This window comes from Crocodylus siamensis, chromosome 6 (assembly GCF_052110815.1).
Source record: "Crocodylus siamensis isolate JL-2025a chromosome 6, ASM5211081v1, whole genome shotgun sequence".
In the NCBI taxonomy this organism is placed as follows: Eukaryota; Metazoa; Chordata; order Crocodylia; family Crocodylidae; genus Crocodylus; species Crocodylus siamensis.
The window spans coordinates 19,761,521-19,787,347 of record NC_143400.1 but is presented as its reverse complement, the minus strand read 5'-3'; the positions used below and the strand labels follow the sequence as shown (position 1 = coordinate 19,787,347).

Here is a 25,827-nt window from a genome sequence, read left to right as displayed (position 1 = left end):
GGGTTCACCCTGGGGCCCCCCACACACTCACAAGCACACATGGAGCCACTTTAGATCTTGGTTTATAAAGTGGGGGAAACTGGGGGGACCCCAGCTTGGAGGGGGCAAGGGCACAACCCCCCCATGCCGGATGCAGCTTCAAAAACAATGGTTAAAAGCTAGGAGGGCAGCCCCCTCCCCCAAATAACTTCACATTTTTTGGGGAGAAAAAGGAGATAATAAATAAAAGGAGAGGGGGGTCTGTGTGCATTCAAAAGGAGGTGGCAGCCCTGAGGTACATCCAAATGCCTCCCCAAGGGATATGGGGGGAGCTCCCCCCTTTGTCAGTGCTGAGTTGGGGGGAACGGGGCAAAGTGTTGCCCCCCCCTCAGACTGGGGGGCTGGAAACGCCTCATATAGGCCCCCTAGAGCTTGGAAATGATAAGTAAACCCCCAGTAGCACCCCATAAAGCCCCCCCAAGGTCAGGTGACCCCCAAAGTGCAGGGGGAGTGAACATCCATCAAGATACCACCCCCCGAGTCAGGTAACCAATCTCCAGTCCCCCCAAATTTTGGTGACCCCAGAAGTCTGGGGGGTCCACATGAATCTCCAGACCCCCTCCAATCACATGACCTCCAAAGTCCTGGCAGGGCGAGAACCACGTCCATCCCACAATCAGATGACCCCCCAAGTCTGGGGGACTGAAGATCCATCAACACTCCACCCAATCAAGTGACCCCCAATGTCCAGAGGTGGTGAACATCCAGCAAGACCCCCATCATCTCCCAGCATGCTCCTGGTGGCCCCCGCAACAGCTGGGGGGGGTGCAATTGAGGCTATAATGTCCGGCTGTCTCGTCTGCATCCAGGGCCACAGCTGAGCCCCCCCCAAATTCTTGTGCTCCAAACCCCCCCCATGTGTGGTGGGGTAAAGGGGGGGTGTGCATGTCCCCCCCAATACACAGGTCACTCTACATGGACCAGCAGGCCACAGAGGACGGTGGCCCCCTTCTCCTTGGTAACCCACTCGATGTCAGCGGGCCCGAAGCGGGGGTCCAGGGCCTCAGTGGTGCTCACCGAAGGGGGTCCTGGCTTGTAGGAGCCTGGGCGCACCCACACCTGGAACGCCACTTGTGCCACCTGGTGCCGCTGTGACTTGGGGTCCCGGAAGCTGTCGGAAAGGCGTGGGGAGGGAGAGAGAAAGGGGAGAGTGTCAAGGGGTTGGACTATGCTTTCCACAATTCCCTGAGGGGATTAGGCACTTCCTGAGGCAGAGCAAAGCCCCCGGCCAACCCCAGGAGTCAGGGTGATGGAGTGCAAGCTACTCTTTGGGCTAGAGTGGTATCTATGCTTCCTAGAATGCCTTGGGGCCTCCAGGGAACTTCCTGGTGTGCAGCAAGGCCCCCTGGGACTCATAATACCAGAATATGACCTATCTGTAGCATTAAGAGTGGGAACTACACTTCCCAGAATGTACTAAGGCCTCCCAGGTACTTGCTGTGAAGCAGTGCCCCCTGGGAGTCATAGTACCAGAGTGTGACCTATTCTCCAGGAACTGTTGTATGTGTGTGGGAACTACGCCTCCCAGAATGCCCTGGGGCCTCCAGGCACTTCCTGGTATACAGCAAAGCCCCCTAGGAACTGGGGGTACTAGAAAAGGAAGTAGTTTTCCTAGAATCCCCTGTGAACTACTGTTCTAGAGTGGGAACTACCCTTCCAGGAATGCCAGAGGGCTCCCAAACACTTCCAGGTATGAGGCAAAGTCCTCTGGGAGTTGTAGTATCATAGTGTGAATATCCTTCCCAGAATCCCCTGGGGCTCCCAAGCAAAACTGCCTGGGAGTTATGGTACCCAGAGCCTAAACTACTCCAGAATGATCTGCCCCCCGCCCCACCCAGGTACTTCTTGGTATGGAGCAAAGGCTTCTGGGAGCTGTAATGCAGCCTCACCCTCCAGTTCTGCTCTTCCCCAAAAACTGGATTATATTTCCCACAATCCCCTGGGTTCTTGCCTGATGTGGCAAGAAAGCCCTATGGATGTTGTAATCCCCTCTCAGACTTTTGCTCTTCCCACAATGCCCTGGGGCCCACCAAAGCTTCCTGGGAGATGTAGGCTCCCAAGCCAGGACTTGTCGCCCAAGCGCCTTCTGTAAGGGGAGTGCTGCCCTCTGGGAGTTGTAGTACTAGAACTTCAGGAAGCAGTTGAGCCTGGAATATATTTCCCACAATGCCTCAGGAGGCCCCCCAACCCTTCCTGGAAACCCCTTGGGAGTCACAGGGCCAGTGTTTCAGGCTAGACTCTATTTCCTGCAATTCCTTGGGGTCTCCTAGCATCCGAAACTTGATATCCCCACTCCTTTCCCATACCCTAGCCTCCTATGATCCTTTGTGCACACCTCCCACCCCCAGTGTCAGAGAACATCATGGGAGGCTCAAACCTACCCTGTATAATCAAGGGGCACTATCTGCCTGTCCCCATCCCCAATTCTGCCCTGGGGGGGGGCACAGTTTACCCCCACCTCCCAACCACTGTCAGACATCCGACATCCACTCTCAATGGGGCCCCTGGCTCTTTGCTGCCCTCTACCCCCCGCCCCCCAATAACTGCCCTGCCCCAGGACTTACTGCACTTTGGTGGCAAAAGGCTCCAGGCCAGCATAGCGTAGGGTGGGTGAGAGCACGACATGCTGGGGCTCCCCATGGCCCTGGCTGCTGTTCTCTGCCTCGTGGTAGCCCCCACCACCCTGGGGGTCTGCCTTGGGGGGCCGGCAACTCAGGATGGATGTGCTCCCTGCAAGGCAGGGGGATAACAAGCCTTAATGAGGTGTGGACAACCAGACAGAGCATAGAAATCATATAAAGGACTACCAAGGACCTGTAAGTACAAGTCATGGGCAGGAGGTAACTGGGCTCAAATGAGCAAAATGAAGTGCTTGTCCAGCCTCCTCTTGAACACCAGGGATGGTGACTGCACCATCCGTGCTGGAAGTGTGTTCCAGATAGGCCGAACAGGCCTTGTTAGGCATCATGTTACAAGCCTTAATGCAGTGGGAACAGTGGCATGCGGTCTGATGGGTTATAGGAGTGGGGGTCGGCATGACCTGGGAGCTCAGACACATGGATTCTCTCCCTGCTACAGGGGCTTTTGGGGTGGGAGAGGTGGGGGCCTCTTACCTGACACCAGCTCCCCTTGGTCCAGCATCCTCCGCACAGCCCTGACACTCGTCCCATGATAAGCCATGTGCCACTTCTTGCAGGTGCTGGCCACCTCCAGGCGGGGGTTTACCCTGGAATGAGAGACCAAGGGGGTTTAGGCACCTTTCTTCCAGTTCCCTCCCCGATCTAAATTGTACCCCCAGAAGCCTCAGTGAGGTGTGAACAGGCATTCCTGATAAGTCCACAAGACATCCCGCCCCCCCGACCCAGCACTGAGAAAGTGTTGCAATAGGAGTATGGAGACACTGCACAGGCCATGCCACTGCCAACGTAGCCACTGCTCAAGTCCGTTCGTGTGTGGGGTGTGTACGCCTCTGCTGTGGGCTTCCCTTATGTGTGCATATATGTGCAAGTCAGTTTTGGGCTGAGAGTGTGAGTCTGTGTGTGTAACAGAGAGAAAGAGATAGAGGTGAGAGTGTTGTAGGCTTCCCCTGTGCATGTACGTGTGTGTGGGGGGGGTGAGTTCCCGTTGTGGACTTCTCCTGTGTGCATGTAGGTGTTGAGTCTCCATTGTGGGCTTCCTGTGTGCATGTGTGAGAGTGTCTGGTGTGGGCTTCCCCTGTATGTGTGTGCGTGCGCGCGCACGCATGCACGCACGCACGCACACACACACACACACACACACACGGAATACCTGGTATGCACAAAAGTAAAGTAATGACTCTTAATGAGGTGTGAACAGTGAGACACTGGCTGGCGACACCACACTAGGTCTTGTCCATCACACCAGCCTGAATCCCCCAGCCCCTGTGGGGTGCAGGATGCATCTAGGGGTCACCCCCTTAACTCCTGGCCACCCTGCAGGTGCCATGAGGGCCCTGCCCCCACCCTCGCACCTGAGGTTGAAGCGGCACCAGCCAAAGGGCAGTGCGTAGTCACGGGGAGGGTCCCCACGCTTGTAGTAGGCCTCGTCTCCACGAAGCCTGTGACAGGATTCACAGTAGCACAGGCTGAACTTGGGGTCCTCGGTGAAATAGTCATCTGGGGATGGGGGTGGGGTGAAAGGTTAGCTTGGGCACAGGGTCAGAGGTCCTTCCTCCCCCACCTTGATCCCAGGATGAAGGTAATTTGGGCTGGATGCAGCCTCCTTGTGTCCATTTGGGCTGTGGATTCTCCACCCCGCTTCCACATGGAAGGATCCAGTGCTCCCAGGGATTGGCTGTACCCTAATTAAGGCCCTTAATTAGGCCCCACCCCCCACAGAGTCCACCTCACCCGGCAGCAACAGCAGGTCCTTGAAGCGGGTGCATAGTGCATGGTACTCGCAGGTCTTGGTGGTACTCACGTCCACAAGGGGTGTCCAGCACACACTCTCCTTGATGCCTGTGGGCCAGTCGGGGTTAAACACAGGTGGTGCCCCACCCCCATGGGAAGGGACAGAACCTGTGGGGAAGTCCCACCCCCACCCAGGAAGATGAGACACGTGGTGTGCCCCAACCCCCTGAATCTATCCAGGCATGAAGTGCCACTGTGTCACCTACCTCCCCCTTTATAACATCACATCCAGCCCTCCCCTGCCTCATGACATGACATCTTGACCTACCTCCCCTTGTGATATCACAACCTGGCATATCCCACCTTATGGCACCATATCCTGACCTAGCCCCCACCAACTTATACCTGCATCCTGACTTACTTCTCTCTATGAAGTCACGTCCTGACCTCCCCAATTTATGACATCACAACCAACCTCATCCTGGCTTATGGCATCAGTCTTACCTACCTACTGTTGTGACATCACATCCTGACCTATCCCCACCTGCTTATAACATCACACCCTGACTTACCCCCATATTATGTCATATCCTGACTTACCTCCCCATATCATGTCACATTCTCACTTCCCCTGCCTTATGACATCACAACCTAATCTTATCTTGGTTTATCACATCACATCATAGTCTAGCTCCCCTTATGCTGTCACAACCTGCCCCTGCCAGGCAGGAAGCCAAAACTGCTGCCGCCCCGCCGCCCCCAAACTCACCATCTACCATGTCGGCCTTCTCCATGTCCCCCTGCCCGTGGAGGTCTGCACTCTCGCCCCCCACTGCCGGAGCATCGTTGGTGACTATGGTGACCTGAGAGGAACCAAGAGATTGGGTAGAACCAAGAAGCCCGTATGCCTGGAGTCTCTCCCAACTATGGGAGGGAAATGGGAGGGGGCCAATGCTTGGGTTCTCCCCCCACTCTGGGAGGAAAGTGAGGAGGGAGGCTTTACAAGCAGGGAGAAATGAGGGAGCTGGATGCTACAACAGGGGTTCTCACTTGCTCGCACTGCCCGTAGAGGTCGATGAGGACATAGCAGGGGGCGGGGATGTCCTGGGCCGCCACCCCCTGATCCATGCCGTTGACATAGAGGTGGAGGCCAGCATTGGCATCCACCAGCAGCCCCAGCACAGTGCCCTCGGGGCAGGTGTCCAGGTTAGGCCCATAGTTCTCACAGATCTGGGAAGCACCAGCGGGGGGAAGGTGAGACCCATGACTTGCAACCCGCCCCCCCAACTGCCCCCCAGCCCCACCCCCAGCACCTTGAGGGAGTTGTGGAACACTGAGTCGCGCTGCAGCAGCCAGGCAGAGCGCTTGAGGGAGCAGGCAGTGGCTGGGAAGTTGAGGCGCTCGGGGCAGGTCCCGATGACACCCAGGGACAAAGATGAGGTCCACTGAAGGTTCAGGAAGTCAATCTGGACCTGGAAGGGGGGGGTGGAACAGGAAGTGATGTTGGAGACACTGCCTCCAGCATGCCATGATGTTGTACAGCTTTCATCTCCTTGCTCTGAACAGGTGGGAAGTGGAGGGGGGTGCTCTTCCAACATCGTGACCTCACTTTCTCCCCTGCCCTGACCAGACAGGAAGTGACAGATTTCCCTTCCTCTCCCCCACCACAACCTCACTTCCTCCCCTCCCCTCTCCACCCACCCATCACTGTGACTTCATTTCCTCCCCTACTCTGAGCAGACAGGAATTATTGGGCCCTCTACCTACTTTTCACCATGACCTCACTTCCCTCCCTCACCTCTCCACACCCCCTCCTCACCATGACCTCACTTTCTGTTCCTCTGTAGCAAAGTAGAGTATGGTGGGCCCTCTACATTGCCCTCGCCATGATCTCACTTCCTCCCCTGCCCCGAACAGAAGAGTAATGGTGGACTATCTACCTCCCTCATCCCCCTGACCTCACTTCCTCCCCTGCACTGAGCAAACAGGAAGTGGTGGGCCCACCTGGAATAGCTGCCCTGGGGGCAGAGGCTGGGCAATGACAACAATGCCCTGGTTGTAGCTGGCCACACGGGTGGCTGTCAAGTTTCCATTTGACAGCAGGATGTTCTTGCCGTGGTTCTCCAGGAACTCCATGGTGCCCGGGGCCACTGCTGCTGGGAGGGCCTCACTCTCGCACTGCCATCGGGAGGGGGAAGGGGAGGGGGAGGGGGAGGGGGAGGGGTCAGGCTCACCCTGAGCCCCCACCCCCTAGATCCGGCCCACATCAGGGCCCACCGCCCTGGCACTCACGCATGTGGGCTGCTCCTCCTCCTCCTCCTCCTCCTCTTCACTGTAGGGCTCTGAGGTCACCGAGGGTGGCTTAGTGCCATCAGGCTCCTCCAGGACAGTGGAGCTGACAATGGAGACAGCTGTGATGCGCCCATACAGGTCCAGCACCACATACACATTCTGCAGAGGGAGACGGGGAGAAAATGACATCGCAAGCCAGGAGAACCACTCCCAGTGACATAATTTCCCCCCCCAAATAAGAAAGGGGGCAGATCAGTGGAGGACCTGGCATCAGACCCCACCCCCCATGACCACGCCAGACAAGAGGGGCAAAGGGAGAAGAACTATGGGAGGATGCAACACCGAAACCAGCCCTGTAATGTCACTGCCTCCACAAACAGACAAGGAGACCCATGGGAGGATGTGACGTACAGTCTCATATGCCATGACATCATTTCCTCTGCAAACAGGAAGGGTGAAGGGAAAAAGGCTGGCTAGACCAATGGGAGGAAGTGACATCAGAACTGCCCCCTGTAACATCACTTCCTCCACAAACAAAAAGGGCGAAAGAAAATAGCCCAGCAGGAACTGATGTCACAAGTGGTTGTGACATCATTTCCTTCACACACAGAAAAAGTGCAGCGATGGGACTCAGGTGGGAGAAAATGGCATCAGAACCACCCCTCTTCATGTCACATCCTCCCAGAAAAAAAAGGCAAGACAAAGTGACCCAGGTGGATTCGTGGAAGGAAGTGACATCACAAGCAGACCCCCACAACATCACTTCCTCTGCAAGCCGGCAAAGTGGCCCAGGCAGAAATGGCCATCAGAACCATCCCACATGATATTACTTCCTCCCCCAACAGGAAGCAGGGGGGAGGGGCTGCAATGTCACTTCCTGCCCCCTCCTGTGCCGTGGGGGGTAGTACCTTGGCCACGCCGGTGGCGGCAGCACCCATGTCCTCGCCGTCAATGAGGATGTGCATGGTGTCATCTGCGCAGCGCTTCACCCCCACACGGTTCCCCACCTGGGGGGGGACGGACATGGGGGGATTGTACGCGGCTGGACAGCTCCTGGGCCCCTGAGCCCCTCCATCCCGCCTCCATGAATGGATCCAGGTGCTGCCCCCTGCTGCAGTGCCCAGAGAAGGGGGTGTCCGGCTCACCGCAAGGCGCTCCAGGGAGCAGCCATAGTTCTGGCACTGCAGGGCCCCATTGCGCCGCACTTCAGTGCCTGCCACCAGCCATGTGGCCTTGGCTGGCAGCTCAAGCACGGAGGCAGGCAGCCCGGCTGGCGAGAGCGGCACCTCCCCCGGCAGCAGCGTGGTTAGCCCCATGTGGAATGAGCCGGCCCACTTCTCATCCACTGCCTCAATCTTCACCTGCGCAGGTACCACCAGGTTAATGGGGGGAGGTTGGGGGGGAGGAAGACCATGCCCCTCACATACCACTGGGCTCCTCCCATCACTTTTAAAGGTAGGCAGCAGCGGTTAATGGCACATGGAAGCCTTGCCCCCCAGCCAAGCCCCACCCATCTCCCTTAAAGGCAGGCTGCATGGAGTTAATGGCACATGGAAGCCATGCCCCCAGCCAACTCCCCCCAGGCTCCTCCCATCTCCTTTAAAGGCAGATAGTAGGGCATTGGTAACACATTTGCGCCCTGCCCCAATCAGGCCCCACCCACCTCCTTTGAAGAACAGCATAGGGTTAATAGCACAAACTCCACCCCCTGATCAGTCACACCCATCCCCTTTAAAGGCACAGGCCCCTACCCCAAAACCACACCTCTGCCCTTAAAGGGGCATGACCCAAGCTAGCTCCACCCACCAGGGGAATGTGGCGAACCACAATCCCTTCTCCTTGCCAGACCTCCCTCCCTGCCTTTTACAGGCACAGGCCCCCCCCATAATTAACCTCCACTGTTTTCTAATGGCACTTGTCCCCACAATTTACCCTTGCTCCCCATTTAAAGGGCTGGCCGCACCTCAAAGACCTCCTCAGCCTTGAGCTCCTTCATGCTGAAGACGATGCCATGGCAGTAGCCGGCCACCCGTGCCGCCCGACACCCATCGTCCTGGAAGGCCACGTTCTTCCCACAGCTGCCATGGAAGCGGTGGGCCACACCAGGCACTGGTGGGGAGCGGGGCACAGAGGTCAGTAGAGGTCAGGGCTAGGCCACAGGCAGGCCAGGAGCCTCTCCCAGCCATATTGCACCCAACACTGGGGTGGAACGTGGGCAGCTCATACCCCCCACGTGCCATGGAAGTGGTGGGCCATGCCAGGCACTGGAGAGTGGGGAGACTGGGGCTACTCTGGAGGCCTGAAGTCTGACCTACTCCGGAGGTCTCCCAGCCGCGCTACGCCCAGCTCTGGGGTGGAACGCGGGCCACTCACACCCCCCATGCTCTTTACCTGGTGAGTGGAGGGGGAAGGACTTTTCCGTGGCATTGCTGGTGGACAGGCTATTGTCCACAGGCCCCGTGGCCCCTGTGATGGACACCTGCACGCACTGCCCATAGAGATCCACCACAGCAAACACCTCTGTGAGACCGGGAGGGAGGGGGGGGCACAGTGGTCAGCCTGCATGGGTGGAGGGTGACCCCACCCTCACCGGCCCCCTACCCTGCCCTGGCGGGCTGGGGCTCACCCTTGCCTGGGGGCAGCCCAGAGCAGGCGATGCCTTGGTCTACGCCATTGATGAAGTAGCGCAGATCGCCCTTGGCACTGCGCATCATCCCAATGCGGGCGCCAGCACCCAGCGAGTCCAGGTCACAGCCGTAGTTGTTCCGCATTGTGTTGCCATCCTGCATGATGGCTGTCCCACTGTGGAGGGAGGGATGGGGGGTTATGGGGGACCCCCAGGGGCCCCTCAAACCCTGTGACTTTACTTAGGCCTGGCCCCCAGGGTGCACCAGATGCCTCGGATCTTTCTACCCCTGTTATTCAGGGTCCCCTGGATGCCCCAGAACACTGGGTTCTCTCCAGCTCAGCCCCCCCATCACTGTGTCCTGGTCCCCCAGATGCCTAGGATCTCTCTAGCCTGGCCCCTCATCACTATGTCTTGGTCCACTGGACACTTGGATTCTCTCCCTGATCCCAGCCCCTCAGGATGCCCTGGGCACCTGGGTTCTCTCTCTCCCGACCCTCGTTGCTGTATCCCAGCCCCAAGAGACAACCTGGACCCCTGGGTTCTCTCTAGCTCTGAACCCTCTGCCATAATTCACATATCCCCCTAACTCCCTGGACATTTGGGTTTTCTTCCTTCTGCCCTTGAATACCCTCAGATGCCTAGGTTCCCTCGCTCACCTCAGCATCCAGGTGTCGTAGTCAATGTCGGTCATGGTGTTGGGGAACTCCAGATCCTCGGGCCGGATGGCCGTGACGCCTGCCGGAGATGGGAGGTTGATGCTTGCCCCAGGGGTTCCCCAGAGCCAAGATGCGACCAGCTCTGGGGTGGGCTTATGGCTGAGTATAACAGGCCCTGGAGGGAGCCACCTTTGGAATGGGTCATGACTCCATATAACAAGGTTCACTTTGCCTGACAGTGAGACACAGCCAGTTCTCGGGTGGGGCACAGCTGAGTATAACAACATCCCTCTACCCAGGACTAAAATGCAGCCAGCTCTGGGATGTATTGCAGCTCAGTGTAACAATATCACTCTAACCAAGACTGAGATGCAGCTAGCTCTGGGGTGTGCTACAGCTAAATATAACAGCATCTCCATCTATGCAGAGCCAAGAAGCAGCCAGCTCTGAGGCACAGACACTCTAATCCCCTCCAGGAGGCTGCTTAGAGTTTGGGACAGGAAGCGAAGCTCCGGGGGAAAGGGAAGGGGTCACCCTAGTGTCTCTCACCTGCCTCGATGGAGCCTGACCACCGATCCACCATCTTCTGGATGACAATCTCAAAGAGCTCCCCGTCCCGCAGAGACCTGTGGGTAGGTGAGTGTGCCATAAGCCCAGGGACCCCTGGGGTGGGAGGGGGTGCAGGGACCCCCAGGCCTAGTGTGAGCTTTGTGGGGATGGGGTCATGAGGTCAGGGGTTGCTGGGAGCTCAGCTGGGGGCTCAGACAGAGGAGAAGCAGACCTGGGCCTGTCCCGGGGCATGGTGGGAGCCCAGCCCCCAGCCCACCTGGGGAAGTCTGGTTTGGGACCTGGAAATTCCCCAGGGCATCCTGGGACACTGGTTCTGGGGGCTACCCCAGGGTACACTGGGAGCCTAGCCTTGGCACCAGGGGATGCTGCAAGCCCGGCTCTGGGCCTCAGGCTAAATCAGGGCATGCTGGGATCCTGGCCCTGGTCCCAGAGGATGCTGGGAGCCTGCCTCTAGGTGTCAGGGTGACCCCAGGTACTGCTGGGAATCTGGCTCTGGAATACAGGCCAACCTCAGGACATGCTGGGAGTCAAGGCCCAGCCTCAGGGGCTTCTGGGAGCCTGGCTCTGGATGTCCAGGGCATGCTGGGTGGGTGGTTTTGGATTGGGAGGCTGCCCCAGGGCATGCTGGGAGCTCAGGCCCAGCCCCAGAGGTTACTGGGAATCTGGTTCTGGACCTGATGCTAACTCAGGGCATGCTGGAAGCCCAGATTCAGTCCCAGGGGATGCTGGGAGCCTGCCTCTGGGCATCAGGCTAACCCCAGGGAATGCTGGGAGGCTAGTTCTGGATCTGGGGGCTGCCCCAGGGCAGCTGGGAGTCTGCCCTGGGCAGAAGGGGACACGCACCGATTGGAGATGACGATGGCGTCGTTGAATTCACTGCGGCAGTTGTGGCGCAGTGCCGTGCGTCCGCCATTGGTAATAATGGCATTGCTGCCATGCAGGTGGTGGAAGCGCAGGTCACTGCCCGACGTCCCTGATGACGGGCTGCCCGGTGACAGTGCGGCCCCTCCCTCCACCAGTTCCTCCACCAGCGGCAGCATCTCTGGGAGGGGAGAGGGGATCAGCCCCTCCCACTGATCCGGACCCCAACCTCCTCCCCCAACATCTCCTGGGACCCCCGAGTCCTCCCCTGCAACAGCTCCAAGACCACAGACACACATCTCTTGGGACCCCCAGCCCTCATTCAGCAGTTTCAAGACCCCCACCCACCCTGACTCCCCCCAACCGCTCCTGGGACTCTACAGTGACCCCCAACCCCTCCCAGACCTGCCCCCCCATGACCCTCCAGGCACTCCCAGAACCTGGATCCCCCACCCCGCAAGATCCCAACCCCGCCCCCTGCAACATCCCATAGGAACCTAGTAACCCCAGGCCTCTCCCAGACCCCTCATGACCCCCAACATCACCTGGGACCCTAAAGTGACCCCGAGACCCTGGAGCTCCCCCACCACTCCCAACCCTCCCACCTCCCATGAGACCGTACAGCAACACTCAGCCTTTCCCAGACCCTCCTCCCTCCCTGTGACCCCCAGCGCCCCCCAACTTCTCCTGGGACCCTGTAATGACTGCCCAACCCTGCCCAGTCCCCCACATGACCCCAGCCCACCCCTCCCATGTCTCAGCACCCTACATTGACCCCCAGCCCTTCTTGCGCTCTGGACTCCCCCATGACCCCCAGGCCCCTCCCCATCTCCTGGGCCCCTACAATGACCTTCCACCCCTCCCAGACCCCCCCATAACTCCCCAACATCTCCTGGGACCCTACAGTGATCCCCAGCACCTTAGAGGCCCCCCTTAACCTCCCAACATCACCTAAGACCCTACAATGACCCCCAACCCCTCCTGGACCCCCTACATCTCCTAAAATGCTGTAGTAACCCCCAACCTCTCCCTGCCTCAACCTTTCCTGGGACCCCACTGTGACCCCCAGCCCCTCTGGGGCCCTGCCCCCCACCAATCTCTCCTGGAACCCTAGTGATGCCCCCCGCCCCATCTCACCGGCATCATCCACGATAGTGGCCTGGGCAGCCTGGCCATAGAGGTCGACCACAGCGTAGACGGCAGGCGGCACATTCCAAGCTGCTGGCCCCTGCGCCGCCCCATTGACGAAGAAGTGCAGGGTCCCGTCCTCCTTCCGCACCACCCCCACCGTGTCTCCTGCCTGCTGGGAGTGTGTGTGTGTGTGTGGGGGGGGGGGGATGAGACCCCTGCCAGCACCAGGACCTCCCACCCGCCTCAGAGCCTGGCCTTGAGACCAGGGATCCCCTGCCCAATGCTGAGACGTGACCGCCTCTGGGGTAGGTTCCGGCTGCATATAACAAACCCTGCTGCCCAGAGGCAAGATGCAGCCAACTCTGGGGTGAGGGTGGCTGGGTAGAACACCTCCCCCTTGGCCCCCCCAGCCTCAGCCGCACCTTAAGCCTGTCCAGATTGTGGCCGTACTCGTCCAGGATAGTCGTTCCATTGTGCATCACCCCGTTGCCCGTCATCATCCAAGTGCCTGGGGACCAGTTGATTAGGGGTGGAATTGCAGAGTGGGCAGGGCCTGGATGCCCGGGTCCCCCCCACAATAGGAGTCCAGATGCAGGGTTTCATACCCCTCAAGCATCCAGGCTCTTGGTGTCAAAGTCCCCCCAACAATGGGAACCCAGATACCTGGGTCCCGTAACCCCCAACCCTGGGAGCAAAGATACCTGGGTTTCCCCCACCCGGACAGTGGGAGTCCAGACACCTAGGTCCCAAGCCCCCGGGAGCCTGGACACCTGGGTCCTCGCTACATGAGCCCAGATACCTAGGTCCCATATCCTCCTGACCCCAGAAGCCTGCATGCCTGGGTCTCTGCCATAATGGGAACCCAGACACCTTGGTCCCATAACCACCCCCCAACCGGAAGAGCACGGATGCCTAGGCCTTGCCACAGCAAAAGCCCGGACACCTGGGTCCCATACCAGCCCCACCCCCAATTCCAGGAGCCCAGAAGCTTGGGCCCACCCCAAAATGTATGCCTGCACACTTGGGTCCTGAACCCCACCCACAATGAAAGCCTTGATGCCTGTATCTTTGTACTCCACACCCCAAGTCTGAAGTCCTGGGTCACCCACACAATGAAAGCCCAGATATCTTGGTCCCCTTACCAGAGCGCAGGTTGGTCATCGTGGACGGCAGCTGCAGGTAGGTGGGGTTGTGGGTGGTGACGCCGATCTCGATGGAGCCAGCCCACTTGTCCACCATCTTGTCGATGCGTACCTGGAAGACCTCTCCGGTGCGCAGTGGGCGGCTGCTCAGCACCACCCCGTGGTTGAAGTCATCTGTGGCGCTGGTGGAGCACGGGGTCAGTTAATAAAAGTCCCCTGCCCCAGGTCTGAAATGCAGCCAGCTTGGGGAGGTCAAGGGGCAGCCAGCTCTGGGGTGGGGGTAGCCGAATGCTAGAGAGACCCCCAATACTCAACACCACATCCACCTAGTTCTGAGGTAGGACATGTCTGGGTAGGACACAGAACTGAAATGTAGCCCTTAACCCACAAAGCCCTACTGGTGCACCTCTCTCCCAAACCACAGCCCCCTGCTGTCCTGACCCTGCTGGTATCCCTCTCTCCTGACCTGCAGTCCCCTGCACCCCCAGCCCTGCCGGTGCCCCTCCCGCCTGCCAGGGCACTCACTGAGGGCGCAGTGCAGTGCGGCCCTCATTAGTGATGGCAGCCTTCTGGCCACAGTTGGGATGGAAGACCAGGCGCTCAGGTTGGGGCTGGGGCTCAGGGACGGGGGGCCGGCGCCCCGCCTCAGGGGACAGGGCGCGTAGGATGGCATTGTTGCGCCGCAGGCGGTCACTGTGGTTGTGGTTGTGCACGATGGTCACCTTCACCGCCATGCCGTACAGGTCCACCACACCGTACACCACTGGCGGTGTCAGCGTTGTTGCCACACCTGGGAGGAGAGGACATGGGGGGCTGAGAGGGTGTCCCCTGTCACCCCCCCAGCCCCTACTGCCCTTTCACAGCTGGAGAGGACCTAGGCATCCAGGCTCCCAGCCCCAGCCCGCAGATGTCTTGAATCCTAAAAGACCACCTGCCTTTGCCTCCCAGACCATGCTCAGCTCCAAAAGCTGGAAGGAACCCAGGCATCCGGGCTCCTTGTCCCCTGGCCCCCAAGCCCATGTTAATATCCCCTTACAAAGAGAGAACCAAAGCTTCCAGGCTCCCCATGCCCTCTGCTCTCAGCCCTGCCATGGATCCCCACTTCCCTCCTAGAGAACCCAGGCACCTGGGCTCCAAACTCCCCCCCAATTCCCACCCCCCGCGCCTGAAATCCCAAAGAACCCAGGTGTCCAAGCTCCCACCCCCCACAACCTCCTCCCCTCCCAGATAACTCAGCATCTGGGCTCCCAGCTCCACCCCCAGCATGCCTATGCTGTCCAGCAACCCCTCCCCCACTCCTCCAGGCATGGGACCCCCTCCATGCAACCCCCCCAAGAAGCATACCACCCTCCTCCTCAGAGACCCCAGGTGTCACCAGTCTAGTGCCCCTCCAATCCCACCTTGGTCAATGCCATTGATGTAGAAATGCAGGGCATTGTTTGCCTTCCGGGTCAGGCCAATGTGGTCACCTTCCTGGGGGGAGGGGGGGGAGGGCGAGTCAGAGATCAGCCAAGGGTCAGAAGTCAACAAACAGCTAGCACAGGAGGCCCAACATTGGGGGGGAGGGGGGGCACTCTAGGGTCCTCCAAGCTGCCTTAATGGCCACCACAGGGGGTGAAGGGGGTGACAAGACCACCCCCGCCATGCTGGGCTGCGTGGGGGACAGACACCCAGGACCCACCTAGAGGGCTGTGGGAAGGGTCCTCTCACCTGCAGCTCATCCAGGCTGAATTCGCAGTATTCACGGCGTGTCCCCTTCCCATTGGTCAGAATCCCGCAGCCACTCATCATGATGGTTCCTGGGAGGGTGTGTGGTGGTTAGGACCCAGGTGTCTGGGCTTCCAGCCCCTCCACTTCAACCCCCCCTCTCCCCCCAAAAAAACAAATCTCTTCCCACTCCCCGACAGCTCAAACAAAGTACCCCAGTGCCTGAGGCAGGGGAGAGGCGCACTGACCAGAGCGCAGGTTGGTCATGGTGGCTGGGTACTCCAGGCTGTTGGGGTTATGGGTGGTGACACCAATCTCGATGGAGCCCGACCACTTATCCACCAGCTTGTCGATGCGGATCTGGGGGGGCACCGAGCCATTGGGGGGAGAAGGGCAGGAGCCCCCCATGTTCCCCCCAGCCCTGCCAGTGCCCCTCACTCCAGACCCCCAGCCCCCTGCCCACACCCCGTCCTCCTGATGCCCCTCATTGCTGACCCACAGCCCCTACCCCTCCAGCCCCCTCAACCCTCACTCCCAGCCCACAGTTCCCTGGCCCATAGCCCTCCAGCACCTCAAACATCTCAGCATCACGCAGGGGTCGGTTGGTGATGACGACACCATTGTTGAACTCGTCAAGGGGCCGGCGCCGCTCGGCCGTCTTGTGCCCATTGCTCAGCTTGATGAGAGAGCCACACTTCTCGTGGAAGAGCAGCGCGTCATTGGAGGGGGCCCCCCCTGGCCCCCCCACGCCTCCTGGCCCCGGGGGGCTGCCCAAGCTCACGTTCAGCAGGCTGCTGTCGTAAGCCGAGAGGATGGCTGAGCTCACTGCCTCCGACAGCTCCAGCCCAGAAAAGCCTGTGGGAAGCAGAGGTGAGGAGGGCCCAGATACTTGAGTCCCAGATGAGGGGGGAAAGATTGGATACTTGGGGAAGGGGGAGGGGCCAGGCATCTGGATCCCAGATGTGGGGTGAGGGATTGGACACCTGGGTCCAAGGATGGGGAAGTTAGGGGTGGGCCCTGGATGCCTGGGTTCCAGGCGGGGGGGTGGGGGCCGATGCTTGGGTCCCAAATTGGGCAGGGGGTGAAAAGAGACACACGAGTCCTGCACTAACAAAAAGCCAAATCCCCTGTTTTTTTCCCCCATAAGGGACAATAGAGGTTAGATCTGTGGGAACCAGGATGCCTGGGTTCTCTGCCTACTTTGCAACGTGAGCAAAGGTTTCTGGGTAAGGGTGGGCGGGGGAACTAGACCTGGATGCCTAGGTTCTCCACTCACTGTTCTCCGAGTCCAGGCTTTTGGGAAACTTGTCCGGACGGCTCTGGTTGCAGGGCAGGGACAGAACTGGGTGGGGGGGGCAGGGTGTCAGAGTGCCCCTCGACCCACAGCCCCCTGCCTCCCAGCCCAGCCGGTGCCCCTCACTCCTGATCCGCAGCCTCCTGCCCTGCCCATGCCCCTCACTCCCAACCTCACTGCCAACTCCCCCCACCCCCCTGCTCACCTTCCTCCCCCTCCTCCTCAGTGCCCTCAGCCCCCAGTGGCTCAGGGGGCACGACGGTGATCTGGGTGCACTTGCCGTAGAGATCAACCACAGCCCAGACGCAAGGGGGGAGGCCGGTGGCAGCCACACCGCAGTCGGTGCCGTTGACCCAGAGGCGCAGCTCCCCTGTGGCAGTCCTCTGCACGCCCACACGGTCACCCTCACCCAGCTGGTCCAGGTCCTGGCCATACTCCTCTAGGATGGAGCGCCCATCCCGCAGCACTGAGCAGCCTGACACGATCCACGAGCCGCCCTTCAGGCCCGTGGCGCTGCTGGGGAAGTCCAGGTGTGCCGGGTTCAGCGCTGTCACCCCGATCTCAATGGACCCACTCCATGAATTCACCTGCCCCGGGTGGGGGGGAGGGATTTAGCACAGGGGTGCCAGACCCCACCCACTTATCTCAGTAACAGTCCCAACAACATTTTCTTCGCTTAATGCTTTAGTAACAATCTTATCTGTTGCCTTGGTAACAGCCTGCCACCCTGGTTGCCACAGCAATGACCCTACTGCACCCTATTGCCCTGGTAAACCTCCTGTCCCACTCCCCTTTTATCACAGTCACTGGCCGCACCCCAATTTCCATGGTAACAAGCCCCTTCGGCTCTAGTAAAGGCCATCCCGCCCTGTGTTGCCCTGGTAACAGCCCCCATGTACCCCTTTTGGCCTAGTAACTACCATCCTACCCTCTGTCGCCCATGTAACAGCCCTCCTGCCTTCTAGTAACTACCACTGTGCCCCTGTTGCCTTGGTAACAGTCCTTCCTGCCCACCCCCGCAGCCCCAGTAACAGGCCCCGCCCCTCAGTACCGGCCCCCCCTGTTGCCCCAGTAACGCCCCACCCCGCCCCGCGGAGCACCTTGCGGTCGATACGGACGGTGAAGACGCGGCCGGGCCGCAGCGGCTCCCGGCTCAACACTAGTCCGTGGTTGAACTCCTGGCCCGGCTGCGCCCGCGCCGCGCTGCGGCCCCCCGCGCCCAGTGTCACTAGCCGACCTGTGCGCGGGTGCAACTCCCCGGCCCCGGCCCCGCCATCCCCCGCCGCCGCCATCCCAGTCCCGGTCCCGGTCCCGCCGCGCGGCCGCCCTGCCTTACGGCACTGGGGGGAGACGGCGAGCACACTTTACGGCAAGGAGGGGAGACGCTGGGGGGCTTCCCGTACAGGCGGGTCGCACTGCTTAACGACACCGAGGGAAGGCCTGGCCCACTTTACGGTAGGGAGGGAGATGACAGGTGAGATGCTTTACGACACTGAGAAAGGAACCTGCCGGGCGCTTTAGAGTGGAAGCGCGTTGGGGGTGTTTAAGACACTCAGGCGCTTTACGGCATGGAGGGAGAATGCTGAAGGGCTTGACAACAGTGAAATAGAGGAGGGTTGGGGTGCTTAACGACACTGGGGGACGGCTGGGGTGTTCTACGGCGTGGAGGGGGGACAACGGAAAGTTTGACATGAGCGCGGCTGGCGACTCAAGTATTTTACGGCACTGGGGGAGGTGGCTATGCTTTACGGTAATGAACGGTGGAGAGGCTGCCCCCGGAGTGCTTTATGGCAGCGAGAGGAGACGCCTTAGAGGTTTACGGCAGCGACGGGAGAGGCCACCCTCAGGTACTCCGTTTGACGGTGGTGCGGCCACGGAAGCGCTTTGCGGCACTGCCCACACGTAAGAGTGCTTAATGGCAGCCCCAGGAGAGAGCTGCCGTAAAGCAGCACAGGGAAAACGTCCGGACAGGGACGAGGGCACTTTACAACAGCTCGGAGCCCACTTCCTCCCCTGCAGATGTGCGGTTTACGGCAGTGACCGTCAGCTCGGGGCGGCTGTGGGGCACGTTTTACAGCAGCGCGCGGAGACGCATGGTGCTTTACGGCACCGACACTGATAGTGATGCGGTGCTTTACGGCCGAGGGGCTCCCAGCCGTACAGGTACGTCAACCAATCTCTGCCCTGGATTCACAAGACGTCACAAAATACCGCCAAAGCCTCGGGCGGTTGCTGTGAAGCCCCCGCTGCCTTTCCCGTGACAGCCAGCGGGGGTTTTACGGCAATCGCTCGGGGCTCTGGGAGCATTTTGCCACGCTTCCTGGTGTACTTTACAGCAGCACGGCAGTGCTCTCCTTTTACAGCGGTCTCGCTTTACGGCAGCGCGGACTCACTGCGTCTTCGTTGGGGGCAGTGTAGACTAAACCAACCGCCGCAGTGACCGGGGGGGGGGCTTGTAGTAGATTAACGCGCCCCAGCGACTGAGGCGGGACGTGGACTGAGTCAATGCGCCCACGACGGCGGGGGAGGGGGAATTCGACTGAACTGAAGATTGGGTTGAACTAATGCACCCAGTGACCGGGGGTGCCTGAACCATTTATTCCAGTAATGGTGGGGTGTGGACTGAACCAATGTGCCCATGACGGGGGAAGGGTAACTGGGCTGGGCAAATGTGCTCATGGGGCGGGGGGGAAGTGGGGGGGGAGAATTGGACTGAACCGATGCGCCCAGTGACGGGGTGATTTGGACTGAACCAACGCGCCCACTGCTAGGGGGAAGAGTAGACTGAATCATTCCCCCTTCCCCCAGGCTCCCTTAACCCGGGTCAGCCCAGGATACCTCCCCCTCCCTCCTTCCAGCCTCCTTTTTTTCCTGGAGCGGGTCCCATTCCAAGCCCCGCCCCTCGTCCCTCTAGGCCCCGCCCCTTGGCTAACAAGCCCCGCCCCACCCTCGGGCTCCGCCCCCTCCCTCGCGAGGCCAGGCAGGGACCGGCAGCTCCTGGCAGTGCCTGCATCCCAGCATCCTCCCGCCCCGCCCGGGATCGGTCCCGGGGCAGGATGACGGTGACGCTGGACTTCGAGGAGTGCCTGAAGGACTCGCCCCGCTTCCGGTGGGTGCCCCCTGGGGCCCCCCCACCCCCATCCGAGGGGCCCCTGGGGGTTGCGGGTACATGGGGGGGGGCTCAGATCTGCTCCCTCTTGTGTCCTGGGCACCCCTGGGGAGGTCAAATCGGGACCCATATGTCTAGGGGGGGTCTCCTGGGGTGTGGTGGTGCATGGAGGGGGCTTGGATCTCCCCCCCTTGTGTCTAGGTAGTCCTTGGGGGGTGGAGGTTTATATGGGAGTCTCAGATTTGCCCCCCACCCCCTTGTATCCTGGGTTCTCCTGGAGAGCTAAAATCTGCCCCCCTTGTGCTGAGGGAATCCTTTGGGGGATGAAGGTGTGGGGGGGCTCAAACCTATTGCCAGTTTATGTCCGCTGGGAAGTGGAGTGTAGGGTGTCTATATGGGGTGCTCAGATCTACCCTGGGGGCTCAAATCTGCCCCCCCTTGTGTCTAAGGGGTGCCCTGCAGGGGGAGGTTCTTATCTGCTCCCCCTGCAGGGACCTGTGGGGGGGGCAGATAAGGCTGGGAGGGGAATGGGCAGCAACAGCCCCCCCCCCCACCTCCAGCAGGATTGAGGCCTGGCACATCCATGTGATGCACTAGCTTCACATGATAGCACCCCCGCCCCTGGGTCTTGCATGATTCTCTCACTCCTGCCTCCCCTGTCTCCCATTCTCTTGCACAGGGACCTCAGCTGTGCAAGGCCTCCCCCCCCTTGCACAGTCACCCCTGCTACCTTCCTCCTCATGCACTCGCACTCATTCCCCCCATAAATGCTTTTGCCCATCTTCCCCCTCCCCTCCACCGCCCAGTTCTGGGTGAGGGAAGCCACTTCCTGTCTCAGTGCATGCGTCGCATGCACTGGTAAGCACACGGGTGGGGGGGGCAGGGCAGGAAGCGGGTGGCGAAAGGCGCCCAGGGCCGGAAGCTGAGGCTTAGATGTGGGGAGTTGTTTGCACCGCTCCCCTCCCCCACCCACCAGCCAGGGGCAGCTTGCACACACGTGCCCCCTCCTGAGGCAGGTGGGACTCGCACATATGGCTTGGGTGACCTGAGTGTGGGAGGTTTTCCCCTCAGCCAGCAGGGATGCTGCGTGTCACATGCATGTGTCACACACACTTGGGTTGGTCAGGTGCATCCAGCTCCACACACCTTGCAGGGGGTGCGTGTGCTTGGTACACACTGGTACGGATGGAAGCATCTCAGACGCTTGTGCATACCACATACACATGCATGTGTCTAGGACCCAGGTGTCTGGGGAGTCACAGGCATGTGGAAGCTAAGCCCCCGGGGCACACTCACGCATACAGGCAGGACCCAGGCGTCCTGGACATGCACGTGGAACCAGGACGCATGCACATCCAGGCAGTGTCCAGGAGGCATGCGTGTCCGCACACATACACGTAAGCGTTATTCAGGTTTTTGGGATAGGCACACATGCAGAACTTGAGTGACTCTGTGTGTGTGTGTGTGTGCGCGCGCACGTACGCAGACGCATTCCAGAGTTGGGTTTGTGTGTGCGCGCGCACGTACGCAGACGCATTCCAGAGTTGGGTTTGTGTGTGCGCGCGCACGTACGCAGACGCATTCCAGAGTTGGGTTTGTGTGCGCGCGCGCGCGCACGTGCACGTGCACGCATGTGTGCGCGCGCGCACGCACGTGCACGCATGTGTGCGCGCGCGCACGCACGTGCACGCATGTGTGCGCGCGCGCACGCACGTGCACGCATGTGTGCGCGCGCGCACGCACGTGCACGCATGTGTGCGCGCGCGCACGCACGTGCACGCATGTGTGCGCGCGCGCACGCACGTGCACGCATGTGTGCGCGCGCGCACGCACGTGCACGCATGTGTGCGCGCGCGCACGCACGTGCACGCATGTGTGCGCGCGCGCACGCACGTGCACGCATGTGTGCGCGCGCGCACGCACGTGCACGCATGTGTGCGCGCGCGCACGCACGTGCTTTCTGGATGTCAGGAGCATGTGTGTGTATCCCTGACACCTGGGTTCTGTGTGTGTGGGGGAAGAGTGTCCATGTGTCCTGGACACCTGGGGCATGTGTGTTTGCATGTGTATCTGCATGTATGTCTTGGATATTTGAGTGTCGTGTCTGTGCGTGTGTGTCCTCCAAGCCTGGGTTGCTTGTATGTGTGTCGTGGATAGCTGTTTGTGCACATGTCCCAGATAGATGTATGAACATGCGCAACCAGGTTGTGTCCCAGATGCCTAGGTTCTGTGTCTGTGTGTTTCGAGTGCATGTGCGTCCACCCTGGACATCTGGATTGTGTATGTGCGCACATGTGTCCGTATATGTTTTGGACACTTGGGTCCTTGTGTGTGGGTCGTGTGTTGCAGACATTTGGAAGGAGGGTGTTCCCAATATCAGGGGGTGGTGTCTGTCTGTTCTGGCCACCTGGGTTCTGTGTGCATCTGTGCATGTGCTTGTGTCCCAGACACCTGGGTTCTGTGCGTGTGCCCTTGTGTGTATGTGTACACATCCTTCATGTCTGGGTTGTGTGTGTGTGTGTGTACTTGCACATGTGTCCTGGACACTTGGGTTCTGTGCACATCTTTTGCATGTGTATCTCCATACGTGTCCTGGGCACCTGGGTTCCCTGTGCGATTCCCCTGCCCCAACTTCCTCTTTCTCCAGCCCGTCCTGTGCAGCACCTGCCCCGCATCCCCCCTCCCCCCAGGTCCTGGGAAGAAGAGGGAGGGGGCTGCTGTGCATGCTGGGATGCCCCATGGCTGGTCCCCATCCCATGATCCTCTCGGCTCACGCCAATCCCCGCCCCCCCCAAAGTTTCATTCCCAAAATAAGCTCCCCCCAACCTCTGATGTCACCATGGTGACAGGGTGGGGGTGGGGGCAGGCAGTGGTTGCCTGGTGATGGAGGGGCAGGAAGTGGCAAAGGGGCGGGTGGAAGCCTGAGGAAGCCGGGGGGGGGGGGCAGGCTCGGCTCTCCCCTCCCCTCCCATAGGCTCTACCCCGCCCTCCACAGGACCCCTTCTGTGACCCCCTTGACTCTCCCGGACCCCTCCAAGGGATTCCCAGCCCTTCTCTGTGATCCCTTGACCCCCCCGTGGTACCTTGACCTCCCAGACCCCTGCAGGGCATCCCCAACCTCCTCCCTGCCTTTGTGACCCCTGCCTCAGCACCCCCCGGAGGAGATTCCCCCAACTCTCCAGGGACCTTCTCATCTCCTCTTGGGGGGCTGATTTGCCCCCCTCCTTCAAGTACCCTCTTCCCCTTTCCCAGGGCAGCCATCGAGGGGGTGGAAAGCGATGTCTCAGAGCTGGAGACACGGCTGGAGAAGGTGAGCAGGGTAACTCAGGCATACGGGGTTGTCCCTGGCTTGAGGGCCGCCTCTCATCTCCCCCTTTTTTTTTTTCTCCCCCCCCCCCCCCCCAAAAAAAGCTGCTGAAGCTGAGCTCAGCCATGCTGGATTCAGGACGTCAGTACTGCCAGGCCAGCAAGGCCTTAACCGCTGGCCTCCGCGACCTAGGGGCACATGCCCATGGAGACCCCCTCACTGGTGTGAGTGCCCCCCCTGTGGGGCTGGGATGCGGCATAGGGTCTGTGGAGGGGGGTACACTGTTGGTCTCCAACCCCATATGGTGTAGCTCTGGCTTTGCCAAAGCCCTTCAATTTGCCCTGGGGGGGTAGATATTACAACCCCCTTTTTTATGCCTCCCCTATTATTCCGCCCCCCCTCCCCATCTCAGACCTGCCTGGAGAAGTTTTCGGACAGTTTCAGCCACATGATTGACAACCATGCGGTGAGTGAGCCCCACCCCAATGGAGGGGCAATTCTGGGGTGGACCCCAGCATCCTATTTCCCTCCCTCCTAATTTTTGGTCCCCCCTTAAAATTTTAGGAGCTGCTGGAGAGCACCCAGCTCTCATTCAGACACCACATCCAGACCCTGGTCAAGGAGTGAGTTTTGGGGGGTTATGCCCCTGTAGGGGGGTGAGATGGGGTTTTGGGGGGGCATGTTTGGGGTGGTGGGGGGTGGCTTGGATGGGTCTGAAGGAGAGACTAGGACTGCCAGGGGCATGACTAGACCCATTGGGGCACACCTAGGTCCACCAGGGCATGAGGGAGGCACAACTGTGCCCTCCTTGTAACTCGGTGGGTATAACTAGACCCACCAGGGCATGGCTAGATCCAGCCAGGACACAAGGGGGGCCCAACTAGACCCACCAGGGCATGAGGGGGGCCCAACTAGACCCACCAGGGCAAGAGGGTACACCTAGACCCACTAGGTTAAGAGGGAGGCACAACCAAACCTATACTCCTACACTCACTGGGGCAGGATCAGACCCACCACTGGGGCACAACTAGGTCAGCCAGATCACGAGTGAGGCACAACTAGATCCACCGGGGCATGAGGGGGCCTGACTGGACCCTCTGTGAGACTCCCTGCCCCCCGGCAGGGACATGAAGCGCTTCAAGGAGGCACGCAAGGAGTTTGAGCGTGGCGCCGAGGGTCTGGCCAGTGCCCTGCACCACAATGCCGAGGTGCCACGGCGACGGCAGCATGAGGCGGAGGAGGCCACCCACGCCCTGCAGACCGCCCGCACCCTGGCCCGCGCCCGTGCCCTCGACTACGTCCTGCAGGTCTGGGGGGCTGTTGGAATGGGGGGAAGCCAGGGGAGGGCAGGGATTCTTATGGAGGGGTCTGGGGCAGGTGTGGGTTTATTTGGCTGGGCATGGGGCAACTGGGAGATGCAGGGGTCCAGTTTGGATTGGGGGGGCCCAATTGGGAGATGAGGAGGTCTAGGGGGGAAAAGACTATGGGGGTCTGCAGAAGTCATTTTTTGGGCCCTGTCTGGCCGGGGGGGGCAGTTGAGAGATTGTGGGGGCAGTTTGGATTGGGAGAGAAGACCTAGGGGAGTCTTTTTATAGGGAAGGGTCTGTGGGGCGCTTATCTGGCTGTGGGGGTCCCACTGTGAGATGGGTGGGGGTCCAGTCAGGATGGGGGGAGGCAGGAGACCCAGGGGAGGGTGGGAGTCTTTATAGGAGAGGGTCTGGGGGGTTCTGTCTGGCCTGGGATGGGGTCCCACTGGGAGATGAGGGATGGAGTGGGTCCAGTCTGGACTGCAGGAGAAGACTGTGGGGGTGGGGGGGATCTTTATGGAGGGTCCTGTTTGTCTCGGGGGGGGTCCCACTGGGAGATGGGTGGAAAAGACCCAGGAGAGGGTGGGGGTTCTTACTGGGGGGGTGGGTCCTGTCTGGCTTGGAAGGTTCCACTTGGAGTTGGGGGTGTTCAGTCTGGGCTGGAGGGGGGCAGTCAGGGGGGCCTGACTCTTCTCCCCAACCCCCCCCCACACAGATCAACGTCATCGAATCCAAGAAGAAGTTTGAGATCCTGCAGTTTGTGAGTGTCAGGGGCAGCATGGGGATGGGACAGGTGTCAGTCTGGGGAGCACTGGGGGGTCCTCCAGCTCTGACCCCCTGCTTTTGCCCCCCCCAGATGCTGGCATTGATGGAAGCCCAGGCCACCTACTTTGAGCAGGGCCATGGGGCTGCCTGCGCCCTAGAGAAGTACCGTAAAGAGCTGGGGGCTCAGGTGGGCACCTAGACCCCATGGAGAACCCAGCTGTCCGGGCTCCTGGCCCCCTTGACCCTGCCCCCCTAGACCCCATGGAGAATCCAGGCTCCCAGGTCCCTCCAACCTACCCCCCCTCCCAAGGCCCCATGGAAAATGCAGGCATCCAGGCTCTCAGTCCCTCTAGACTCCATAACAAACTCAGGTGGCCGGGCTCCCTGCCCCCACCGGGTATCTGGGCTCCCTATCTCCTTAGACATAAAGAACCCAGGTGGCCCAGGCCCCCTGCCCCCCCTAGACCGCATAAAGGACCCAGGTGTCTGGGCTCATCCAGTCTCCACCCCCCAGCTCCACCAGCTGGTGCTGGAGTCGGCGCGGGAGCGGCGGGACATGGAACAGCGACATGCCATGATCAAGCAGAAGGTGTGCAGGGGGGTCCTCATAGGGGGGCGGGAGGGCATCTCCCCCACTCGGGAGGAGTC

The 25,827-nt window shown here is 60.2% G+C and overlaps 2 protein-coding genes across 15 annotated transcripts in view; one reads left to right on the top strand and one right to left on the bottom strand.

Annotated features, from left to right (window-relative positions):
- Nucleotides 1–45: 45 nt before the first annotated feature.
- On the bottom strand, nt 46–18,116 carry NEURL4 (neuralized E3 ubiquitin protein ligase 4). 5 transcript variants are annotated; one of them, XM_090055510.1, is made up of 29 exons: nt 17,792–18,115; nt 16,897–17,278; nt 16,674–16,739; nt 15,969–16,252; nt 15,646–15,757; nt 15,401–15,489; nt 15,091–15,163; nt 14,216–14,480; nt 13,691–13,872; nt 12,971–13,056; nt 12,555–12,720; nt 11,400–11,598; nt 10,536–10,612; nt 9,987–10,065; nt 9,328–9,503; nt 9,093–9,221; nt 8,665–8,810; nt 7,847–8,062; nt 7,610–7,708; nt 6,702–6,860; nt 6,414–6,587; nt 5,723–5,881; nt 5,460–5,639; nt 5,179–5,272; nt 4,410–4,517; nt 4,031–4,175; nt 3,153–3,265; nt 2,604–2,769; nt 46–1,150 (listed from the first exon to the last, which is right to left on the bottom strand). In XM_090055510.1, the coding sequence occupies exons 1-29, from the start codon at nt 17,981–17,983 to the stop codon at nt 946–948; spliced, it is 4,521 nt and encodes a 1,506-aa protein (XP_089911636.1). In that variant the 5' UTR covers nt 17,984–18,115; the 3' UTR covers nt 46–945. The 5 variants fall into 5 exon arrangements, with proteins under 5 accessions (XP_089911636.1, XP_089911639.1, XP_089911637.1 ...); XM_090055513.1 differs by having other exon boundaries at nt 16,972–17,278; XM_090055511.1 differs by having other exon boundaries at nt 12,555–12,717; nt 17,792–18,114.
- Nucleotides 18,068–25,827, top strand: part of ACAP1 (ArfGAP with coiled-coil, ankyrin repeat and PH domains 1) — a 29,591-nt gene continuing 21,831 nt past the window's right edge. For 4 of the 10 annotated variants that reach the window (XR_016443305.1, XR_016443307.1, XR_016443306.1 and 1 more), the window contains exons 1-10: nt 18,198–18,854; nt 19,606–19,800; nt 23,053–23,110; nt 23,212–23,331; nt 23,520–23,573; nt 23,672–23,730; nt 24,231–24,414; nt 25,130–25,174; nt 25,271–25,366; nt 25,694–25,768. Coding sequence is in view for 7 of the 10 variants with exons in the window: in XM_090055606.1 (XP_089911732.1) it covers nt 19,748–19,800; nt 23,053–23,110; nt 23,212–23,331; nt 23,520–23,573; nt 23,672–23,730; nt 24,231–24,414; nt 25,130–25,174; nt 25,271–25,366; nt 25,694–25,768 (744 nt within the window). In the remaining 3 variants the exon portion in view is untranslated. Of the gene's footprint in view, nt 18,147–18,197; nt 18,855–19,605; nt 19,801–21,762; nt 22,880–23,052; nt 23,111–23,211; nt 23,332–23,519; nt 23,574–23,671; nt 23,731–24,230; nt 24,415–25,129; nt 25,175–25,270; nt 25,367–25,693; nt 25,769–25,827 lie in introns of those variants that run through there. The other 6 variants (XM_090055604.1, XM_090055605.1, XM_090055603.1 and 3 more) reach the window with 6 other exon arrangements.